Here is an 11,773-nt window from a genome sequence, read left to right on the forward strand (position 1 = left end):
AGTCAACCGCCCATGTAGCTTTTTCCACATGCACTCTTGAACTCATACACCTAGTGAATCAACTGCTCACACATCTATGCACAGAGTCACACACCTCCCAGCCACCCCCACACAAACTCAATCTCCCATAGAAATACTTGGGCAACCAATTAATAACACATATAGCCTCTCGTATAGCTAATGATCAACACATGCAGCAGTTTACATCACAACAGACATAATGATGCACAAATTAAGACAGTTTAGTCACTAACCCATGCATTCAGTGAGACACATTTAATCACTCACTCATACAATCAGTCACGCACCTACTAAATCCTTCATCCAGACACTTATACATCCACTCATTCTTCAATATCTAAGACATATTTTAACTTTACAGAAACATACAGTCACTGGATGTTGTCATCAGTGATGTCATTTGAGATGTCATCAGTGATGTCATCAGTGATGTCACTGACCATGTCATGAATGATGTAATATGTGACATCATCAGCAGTGGATTGCGGGTGCGCGATATATAGTTAGTGCAACTAACTATATATGGAATTTCAATGGTTTTGTGTGAGTAAAATAAGGTTTTCTAAATGCTAATTCCTAACTATATATGGTCTATAACCTATGGTTTTTTCAGTGAATTTTCAAGGTTTTGTAAATGCTAATTCCTAACTATATATGGTCTATAACCTATGGTTTTTTTCTGTGAATTTCATTGGTTTTTTAACAGCTAATATCTGCAGCTGTAAAATGTATTCTTCTTTAAATCCAAAAATATATTTTATATGTTTATGAATAATTTTTTTTTAAAATATTTTTTTTTCTTCGTTCCCGCTTCGCGAATCGGGAAGCTTCCCGTTAGCTGACCTTGATGCCGCGAAATAGACCGCGAGCCGGTAAACGTTTCTTTACCGCAAGTGCCGCGTTAGAAAACAACATCGTGACGCCTCCCGTCCGCATGACGTTTCACGTTGTCGCGTGATACGTCATATGACGTGCTACGTTAGCGAACTGGTACGCGAAGCGAGTCGCAAAGCGCAGGTTTCTGGAAGCAAACCGGGAGGCCCTGCAAAGCGCTTAACGTAAACACAGCAAGTCATGTGACTTGGTAATAACACTTTTCATTGGTTCATTTCACTTTTGGTTTCCTAATGATGTAAGACTAGGTCATATAATCTAAAATGAACACTTTTGATTGGTTGAGAACTCTTGTTTTTCCCAAATGATGAAAATCCCTCCTTCTTTCCTCACTCTGACTTTCATCATTGTGAGAGAAAGACCCTTTGTGATCACTGAGCAATGGCTTCTTTAGTAGCTTCAGCTGGTGCTTCCCCACCACCTCCACCACATCCAAGGAAGAGTGGACCACCTGCTCAAGTTGTAATTCAACAAGAAGAAGAAGAAGAGGAACAGGAGGACGAGCACGAAGAGAGGCAGTTTTTGCCTGAGCAGCCCAGGACGTCTCACCGGAAAGAAAACTTCATTTGGCAATTTTTTAAAATTCCCAAAGGTCAGAAAAAAGTAAATGCAAGATACGTAACTTGCCTTATATGTCAAGATAGACTGTCCAGAGGGACCGACAAAAAATACAGTTTCGGAAACTACACAATGCATCGCCATATGACTAGGTGGCATCCTAACAACTACAGTGCTGCACAGTTTCGGAACGACCTAGATAATCTCCCTATTATGGCCAGAAGATCTGTTGTACCGGAAGTAACGGGACCAGAGGGCAGGGAGATGGTGCCAAATATACAAATGAGATTTGGTGATGTAAAACACATCTGCGCATTTTGCGATGGATTCATTTCCTACGGAGAAAAAAGCATCACTCTGATCAACAGAGCTATTGACTATCATATGCAAGTTTGTCTGAAACGCCCAAAATAATAAATACTTCTTTTTTTTGTTTTGTTGCTCCTGTTGAGCCCTTTACAATTAATCGTTTTCATTGCCCCCTCCAAGAAAAACCCCAAAAAATATAAAACTGTTCCGAAAAATTCAAAAACAGTAAAAAAATGTTCAGAAAAATAAAAAAAAAGTTCTTTTCAGAACTACCTCCCCGTTATTAAAAAATTGGTACAATATTTGGAACTGTGCCAACCTCTATTTCTCTTAGTTCGCTTCCCAGTTCGCTCGCGGGTACGCGAACCGGAAGCGACCCAAAAACAGTAAGTATAAGGGAAGGAAACAGACACTTATGTTAAAAGAAAGACAGCTATAAGGGAGTAAACTAGAGATACCATTACCCGTAATCCACTGCTGATGATGTCACATATTACATCATTCATGACATGCTCAGTGACATCATCAGCAGAGGATTGCGGGTTTTTTGGCAACATGCCTTATCCACGGTTTAATAACGCTGCCTTTTGCTTTATATAAGTTTTCAAATTGTATGAAATATATACCAATAGGTCGTTATGAACCTTTAGGTAGTGCTTTTCTTCATGAGGTCTGGTCGCTTCCATACACATACAGATGTTTCAAAGATGATCAAGAAGTTTATCTGAATGGAGAGGAATGCACTGAGACGCCAGATCATTCACTAATGTGTAGGCACATACATTTACACGGTTCATGCAACAAACACCGACCAAATATGGCTTGCGTGTTGCAAGGCACGCCAGTTCCTGCTATCATCCCCACGTTCAAGTTGTTGGAAAATGGTAGTTATTTGATGCTCAATAATGAAGATTGTTCTGAGTTAATTAAAAGTATTCCTTTTATCGTAACAGTAAGTGAACGGGTTATTTGCTGCAGAAATGTTCTATTTCCTCCCACACATGAACATAGGGAGTTTTCAATCTGGCCACAAATACCAACCTTGAGACACGTTTCAACGGCATGGCAAGAATAAGAGCTCTTTTGTCTCAGAGAGAGGTGGCCTTGAGTTCGGCCCGTGAAACTTTCGTACTTCACATAGCGAACACCCATACAGAGGTGCAAAACCTTTTTCAATTAACATTTGCCTTTCAATTTCAGCAACATGTTTCCGACTATCTGTAACGCATCCTCCACAAAGTCCCTGGTGCACTTTTTTAAAGTTGTTACCAGTGGTCTCGTGACTTCATTTGAGAAAATCTTTGGAGTCATCCCTGCTTCCTTTCATTGTATTTTCTGCACTCTGGTTCGTGGATTGGCATTTTTACTTGCATTACCAGCGGACGCTCTTGTGCTTTTTTACATTTTTAAATATGGATGTCCCTCCTATGCAACCTCCGACCCTGCAGCTGCTGACACTGTTCCGCAATCGCATGCTAGAATATTATGGCACAATGCCGTTGGCGATATTAAGCACGGCATATGGATTATCTTTTCGGTTCTCCTACTTCACCTGTGTCCAGCCTGTATTTCACTGCCTGACCTGGGATTTCGATTGGGCCATTGATTTGTGTCTCTGCGGACCGGTTTCTCCTGACGTCGACTTTAATCAGCTGATGACTCCTATCATTACTCACGAGTTGGTTTGTCCTGGCGAAAGGATTATGGCTGTGGCATTGATGCATGGACTACTTGGTCCCTGGAATTTACTGGCGGCAGCACAGTCTTTCTTGGAACAGAGCTTTCTTGAAAACCCACCGAGCTGTCCTCTGATGGTGATAGAGGATCCGGTGCTGGGAGAGCACGTATGTTCTTTTCCGCTTTTAAATTGGATGGCTGAACTGTTTTCGGATGAAGACGGTGACTTCCTATTGGAGGCTGTTGCAGCTTATTTTGCATACACAGTTATGTCATAGACCTTTTTCATGTTTGATATGCTGAGTACTAGCATTTCATTGACAATTCATTGACTTATTTGTCAAGTTTTTATTATTTACCTTGCCTATTGGCTTAAGACTCGATAAAGTACTTGGCTGTTTTATTTTTCTTTAGCATTAAATTTTCCTAGTTTTTAATGCTTTACCTTGCGGACCGTCCACATATAAACTTGCAATCTGCTCTCATGAGATGGCACTTCTATTATCTTATTCAGTTCGTTTCCGGATCATGAGGAGGTGTCATCTAGGTCCTGGATATCTTTACACCGTGTTAAGTTAGCATGGGCTCATTACCGGTTTAAACGCCATTTTTCCTTTTTTGCAACTTCTGCACACGACACTTAGTTGTTGCTTTAGCTTTCCACCTAGTAGTTCATCGTGGTTTACATGAGAATAATATGTTATTGGTCTACTATCTGCTTTACTTGTTAAACTATATCTGTACAGCGAGTGCTAAAGTTTCAAGAACAACACGATACAGAATTGTTATGAGGTCTGATCTCCACGACTTCATACTCATAACATAAGTGCAACTTCTGCCAATTCTGGGCATGAGGCGGGTTTTATATTGCTTTGCCGAACACACATACACAACAGTTGATGCGGTTCACATGAAGAGAGAGCTGGTGTATGCTGATGTGATTCCTTCAAATCTAAGACACTAAAGTATGGGCACGCCCTAAACCAACACAAAGAGACCTTCTTAGCAAATAATATAATATGTGTATTAGGGAGGGTGAGATATAAGCAGCCGCGGGCCGTGGAGGGAGTTACGATGGGGCAGGGAGGCGGGGAGGGGGAGAAGCAGGGTGGAGGCCTCTCTACCTTGCCCCTCCCCCTCCCCGCCTCCCTGCCCCACCGTAACTCCCTCCACGGCCCGCGGCTGCTTATAAGTGTTGATAACTCTTATTCATTTACAGCATGTTAACATACTATCACCATTCACTTTTTATGTACTAGTAACCAGGCTGGTAATTTTGCTACTGATAATATGTGTACTTTTATTATCTAAGGTACTACGCCTGAGAAGACGGCATTAGTAAATAAACATTTCAAATACACATCTGTTCTTCTTAACTCCATGTTCTGGTTTCTAAGAAATCTATAACGACCGACTGTTCATGAGTTCCATGTATCCTGAGGTACTATAAGTTCATATTCTGGATTGTCTAAACATTGAGAGTTTGTTATATCCAATGTGACACTGTACCTAGCTTGCTAAATAGTTTTTGATTACTAACGTGAGTTTTGGGACACCCTAATTCGCCGAGGTTCCAATCCTCTGTCCACAGTTCTGTGTGAGAACAGAAACCCTGCGACAGGGGCACCCCCGACCCTTGCTGGAGCTTCATCACACTTGCGATACAACTCCAGCAATGCGCCACCTTTACGGCACAGATACATCACGCATCTGTGCTGTTTTTGCCCCATGATGCGCCGCATTGTAAATGCAGCACACCATAGGTGACGGAACAGCGGCACAGAATGACTAACACATCCCTGGTGATGCGCCAGTCATCATAAATGTATCCCTATGCTTCTTATCTTGTTAGAGATGAACCGCCATATGTATCATCAAAGTTATTTGCATTTCCTAAATAGCGAACTTTAAGGAATAAATAGCGATTCTTTACCATTCCTAGTTTGCGATGAGCTATTTGCTAATTAGCCGAATGTAGCCCAATGAAGCCCAATGTAGCCCAATGTAGCCCAAAGATGGCCGCCAGACACACAAAAAAACAAATGTAGCCCAAATATCAGCCAGATGTAGCCCAACTATAGCCCAGTGACAGAATGACCAATCAGCTTCGCAAACCTCCGTTACGCGAAGCGGAGCGCTGTTACAGATATATATCTTTATTTGAACGTTAATTTCTCAAAATCCACTGGAGCACATATATTGAGACCTAGCAAAGGCACATCGGGCTACCAGTCCCTAATATTTTGCCAAGTTTCGTGCAAATCCATTCAGCCGTTCAATTATTATTATTATTATTTTTTTTTGCCCCGCGGGGCCCTTTTAAAACCTCCACATCAAACCTAGGGGGTCAGCGAGGATCTACTATGCCCCCTTATAGTTATTTCCCCCTTTGTTTTGACCTCCTCTTGTCTCTCGATCCTACCGAGAGACAAGATGGCGGCCGCTACGGACTGTTTGGAATGTTGACAGATGCCGGAGAACCAATCAGCTTCGCTTCACAAAGCTCCGTTGCGCGAAAAGTCCGCGAACCAGTGCGCTGCCCGGTCCGCTGTTACAGATATATATCTTTTTTTAAACGTTAATTTCTCAAAATCCACTGGAGCACATATATTGAGACCTACAAAAGGCACATCGGGCTACCAGTCCCTACAATTTTGCCAAGTTTCGTGCAAATCCATTCAGCCGTTCGGGCTAAAAGTGAGGCCAACCGCCCTATGGAAAACTCAATGTTAAAAACACGTTTTGGGACCCCCCTTTTTTCTCGGCCCCCACTGGACGAACCCCCCCCAAATTTTCAAGGGCTGCTCAGAAACAAAATGTGCCATTTTCCTGAAAATTTCAGCCAATTCCGTCCACAAACGCCAAAGTTATTAGACATAGAATTTTCAAAAAACCCATAGAGAAAAAATCCTAACTATATATACCTACTGGCGACCGCCAGTAGGTAATATATATATATATATATATATATATATATATCCACAGATTTGGCTCCAAACTCGTAGTCCAATGGCGCTCTTATCACCGGTGCCGACTACAAAGCAGAGCCCCGCTTTCGTATAATCTCCAAAAGCTATCACGTGATCAAGCAACAGTACGTTGCGAAACGCGTTGGTGCTGTGCGATGAATGCTGCCTCTTTGAAAAATAAATGGTAAACTTTGGGAAATATATCCTTTGTTGAGTGCTGACTTACGCTATCATTTGATAGCTTTTGGAGAATATATATATATATATATATATATATATATATATATATAGATAATTATGTAATTATGCATGTGTGGCTTATTATTTTAATTAAGTTTATGTGATATATTTGGTAAAATGTATATTAAATCTACTTTATTTTTTATTAATTGTATAATTTAAAATGTAATATGTATACATATGTATATATATATATATATATATATATATATATATATATATATACGTATATGTATATGTATATGTATATATATTCACAAGTGGATATGTGTTCATTATTAGGCTGTTTAACTATACATTACCATTCAATGCCAATATTCCGCGGCAATTTACATGTGCGAAATATTCATGTTGATATTGTTTTGAATTTTGAACTAAATTGTTAATGATTAAGATGAATTCTAGGAATGTTTGAATTTGAAACTTTCTGAACACATGTAACAAGTGTCGAAGCAGCCATGCCGATTCACGGCATGATTAGGAGACGCATTATGGGTCCCGATATAAGAGAACTTGGCTGGCCGATCCACGGCTTAATGTAGTATTATTATTGACATGTTTGATATTATTGTTTGAAACATTCCGATTATCGATTATGAATTGTCTGTTGATGAATTTGCCTAATTTGCACATTCCAAGATGGCGCTCGTACAATTTTTGACGAGTAGTCTTACCTCGCTGTTTTCTATGAGATTGCATGCTGCACTTTAAAACTAGCTCCCGTGTAACACTCGTGTTGACACATTGATAAAGGGCTTGACCCGAAACGCGTCTGTGAGGAGCGCTTGATTAAATTGGAACAATTGACAAACATCCCGCGATTGCTGCCTTTTCTTTCCCGGCTGGGGAGGAGACTTGGAGCTGCATTTAACGCACGGCGCACCACCGTGTTAGCTGCACCCACCGCCAGTGCCCCGTCGCTTTGGTATAAAACTTGAGCTGGAATATATTTTATACAACTATATTTTTAACATCTATATTTTCCCCCAATATTAATATTTATGTACTTACCTGTTTAAGTATAGGGAGTCGTTTTTTTGCATCCTATATTCTTTCATCAATATTTTTTCATATCTATATTTTTTACATCATATTAAAACCATTATTCTATTTCAGGGGGGGACAAAGCCTCAAATGACTATGGGGGTCATAATGATAGCGGTCAGACTTTTGTCCGACTGCCATCATTGCGGGGATTGGGACCACCCGCCATGCGTGCGGCGGTCCTGCTCTCTAAATTAGGATGCGACCGCCACCATGGCGGTCACAATTTGCATTTTAATATTGCAGCTGGTGCTGCTGACTGCAGCACCCGCCGCAATGTTAAAAATGTATGTTGTGCATTTCACTGCACTATGTTGCAGGCACTACACGGTGCTCGCCTCTTAGTGCAGTGAAAAGTAAGGTGGTACCATGGGTACCCCCCAGTGCACAAGCATGTCCCCCTAACACAAGGAGGGCACGCAACAGGCCCCCGAAACCAATCCTCACCAGCCTTTCAAAGGTAGTTGCATGTGGAGCGCTGGTGAACTTCAGAAGGACCAAGCATTTGCCAATCGATGGCACATTAAACACAAATGTTCCCTGCCCCTTAGAAGAGCCCTACTCTGCAAAGGAGTCTCAGAGCAATATACATGTGTAGGTCTGACATGTGCAATGGTGAGATAAATTCTGCAATCTATAAATGAAAACGTGTCCCTGTGCAAAAGTGATCTCACCCATATAATTAGGCAACAATTGAGTAAATTCCACTAAGCGAGCAGAAAAATAGAATCTTCGAGGATAGGGTCTCCCTAGAAAACTTTAAATCATTGACACATTAAAGAGTTTGTAGGTATTCTCAAACTTCCGACTGACCCCGTCAATCTTGAACATAAGGAGAGACTTTGACCTGTCAAGAGTAAGAATCAAACATTTTGCCGAATGTGAAGGACCACTTCTGAAATTCCTAAGGGTGTGAGAGCGGTTTACTTCATGGCAAAAATAGTCTTTGAGTAGGAAAAAAAATAACTAAAAACTGTCATTACTCAAAGACACTTGCATTTCACAATGCACAGCTGTGCAAGGCGTCCAAGTGGACATTAGAGAAATGCAACCGCCAAAAAGAAAAAAAGTGCACGAAACCTTCCAGTAATTCGGCCTGAAAAGGTGAGATTGCGCTCGAAAGAGTGTGTATTTCGGAAAGTTGTAAATCTGCCTCCGTGCAGAGTTGTAAATCTGGGAGTGCAGATCTGCATCGTGCTCTGTGAATCAGGATTTATGAGGATAGAGAGGATGCTTACCATGGATGCTGCTCACACCCACCAACAGAAAAACGAGAGCGATCTTCATGGCTGAGAGATGGCTGGGGCTCGAGATGCGATGTGGAGTACAAGGTTCAATCTCAGGGTGTCTCTGTCAGCCCAGAGCTCCTATCTTTATACTGGAAGCGACCAGTCAGTCTCCTCCCAGCAGATCTGATGACAGGTCACGTGACAATTGTACCAGTTTGATTCTTGGCTGTGGGATCAATCAATGTTGACTCAACTGGTGCCAGTTTCTCTCCACCTTCATTCTCCTGTTCCATCCAAAGGGAAGAGTTATTAACTGTAATTGAAATGTCTCTGTTTGTTCTAAATGAGAGGACAGATAAGCATCTGTGGGCATTTCTATTTTTTAATAAACTGGTTGTTTGCCTTACTTCAATGTTTTCATTTTCTATTTTGCGGGGCTCAGTGCAAGTGTAAGTTAATGACAAGCACGGTCCAGCCACGGAACTGTAACTGTAGCACATATATACAGACAGTGGAAATGCAAAAGAAAGTCAAAATTCGCTGTCGAAGCATATCTAAAAAGAAATGTTTAAGATGGAAGCCGCAGGCTTGTCTTTGTTAACTTACTGTCTAATTTCCTGTCGTTTGTTGAGTTTGGCTCGGTAGCTCCTCTTATAGTCTCCATGGGGCTGGTAACTCCAGTTACTGTTCCCAACTGAATTAAGAGGTCACTCGTAATAAGTACGGCTTTTCATCATCCATGGTCATAATTTAAAGCCATTTCAATAGTAGATGTATCTACGAATGTTTAATCTATAAGAAACATTGTGACCGGCCAAGAGTTCTGTGTGCAGGTTCTAGAGCACGGGTACTCATAGTACGGCCCGTGGGCCGTCAGCGCCCCGGCAAGCCTTCCTGTGCGGCCCGCGGACCTTGCAGACATGTACCTGTGTTATATATATTTTTTTTGTAAAGTGTCTGCGAACACCGCCGGTTGTTGATTTATGGGGGCTAGGTGATGTTAGGCAGAGAGTGGAGATGCAGGGGCGCTAAGAAGAGGTCAAATACAACAAGGCCTCATTAACAATTAAATGGTCTTTTAAAGACCTGTGAAGTACTTCGGTGACTGGCGCCAAGGGGGCTTTGATCTGACTGCTCGGGGGTGCCGTGACAGCTGTGATCCCCAGGCCAGGTGGTGGGACACAAACCCTACAAAGCAGCACATTCTGAAAGAAAACGAGCTGGCTTTTACATTAGGAGGGCTGTCTTTGGGCTGGTGACGGGACGTGTAGACACAGTATGTGTGCACTGCCCGAGAGACAAACAGGGGAAGAGACAGACATGGGCAGAGACAGACATGGGCAGAGACGGACAGGGGCAGAGACAGACAGGGGCAGAGACGGACAGGGGCAGAGACAGACAGGGGCAGAGACAGACAGGGGCAGATAGAGGCTGGGGCAGATAGAGGCAGGGGCAGAGTGGCAGAGACAGATAGAGGCAGAGACAGATAGGGCCAGAGACAGATAGGGGCAGACAAACAACATAGGGGCAGACAAACAGAGGTAGGGGCAGACAGGGGCAGAGACAGATAGGGGCAGAGACAGATAGGGGCAGAGACAGATAGGGGAAGAGATAGATAGAGGCAGGGGCAGATAGAGGCAGGAGCAGATAGAGGCATGGGCAGATAGCGGCAGAGACAGGGACAGACTGACAGAGGCAGAGACAGATAGGGGCAGAGACAGATAGAGGCAGGGGCAGATAGAGGCAGGGGCAGATAGAGGCAGAGACAGGGACAGACTGGCAGAGACAGATAGAGGCAGAGACAGATAGGGGCAGAGACAGATAGGGGCAGAGACCGATAGGGGCAGAGACCGATAGGGGCAGAGACTGATAGGGGCAGAGACAGATAGGGGAAGAGACAGATAGGGGAAGAGACAGATAGGGGCAGAGACAGATAGAGGCTGGGGTCAGATAGAGGCGGGGCAGATAGAGGCAGGGGCAGATAGAGGCAGAGACAGGGACAGACTGACAGAGGCAGAGACAGATAGGGGCAGAGACAGATAGGGGTAGAGACAGATAGAGGCAGGGGCAGATAGAGGCAGGGACAGATAGAGGCAGGGGCAGATAGAGGCAGAGACAGGGACAGACTGGCAGAGACAGATAGAGGCAGAGACAGATAGGGGCAGAGACCGATAGGGGCAGAGACAGATAGGGGCAGAGACCGATAGGGGCAGAGACCGGGACAGACTGACAGAGGCAGAGACAGATAGGGGCAGAGACAGATGGGGCAAAGACAGATAGGGGCAGAGACAGATAGGGGCAGAGACAGATAGAGGCTGGGGCAGATAGAGGCAGGGGTAGATAGAGGCAGGGGCAGATAAAGGCAGGGACAGGGACAGACTGACAGAGGCAGAGACTGACAGAGGCAGAGACAGATAGGAGCAGAGACAGATAGGGGCAGAGACAGATAGGGGCAGAGACCGATAGGGGCAGAGACCGATAGGGGCAGAGACAGATAGGGGCAGAGACAGATAGGGGCAGAGACAGATAGGGGCAGAGACCGGGACAGACTGACAGAGGCAGAGACAGATAGGGGCAGAGACAGATAGGCACAGAGACAGATAGGGGCAGAGACAGATAGAGGCAGGGGCAGATAGAGGCAGGGACAGATAGAGGCAGGGGCAGATAGAGGCAGAGACAGGGACAGACTGGCAGAGACAGATAGAGGCAGAGACAGATAGGGGCAGAGACCGATAGGGGCAGAGACAGATAGGGGCAGAGACCGATAGGGGCAGAGACCGGGACAGACTGACAGAGGCAGAGACAGATAGGGGCAGAGACAGATGGGGCAAA

The 11,773-nt window shown here is 43.8% G+C and overlaps 1 protein-coding gene across 1 annotated transcript in view; it reads right to left on the minus strand.

Annotated features, from left to right (window-relative positions):
- LOC144769215 (uncharacterized) overlaps positions 1 to 9,056 on the minus strand; it is a 222,402-nt gene extending 213,346 nt beyond the window's left edge. The window contains exon 1 of the mRNA XM_078653256.1: positions 8,951 to 9,056. Coding sequence (XP_078509382.1) covers positions 8,951 to 8,999 — 49 coding nt within the window. The 5' untranslated portion in view covers positions 9,000 to 9,056. The remainder of the gene's footprint in view (positions 1 to 8,950) is intronic.
- Positions 9,057 to 11,773: the final 2,717 nt, after the last annotated feature.

This window comes from Lissotriton helveticus, chromosome 7 (genome assembly GCF_964261635.1).
Source record: "Lissotriton helveticus chromosome 7, aLisHel1.1, whole genome shotgun sequence".
NCBI lineage: Eukaryota > Metazoa > Chordata > Amphibia > Caudata > Salamandridae > Lissotriton > Lissotriton helveticus.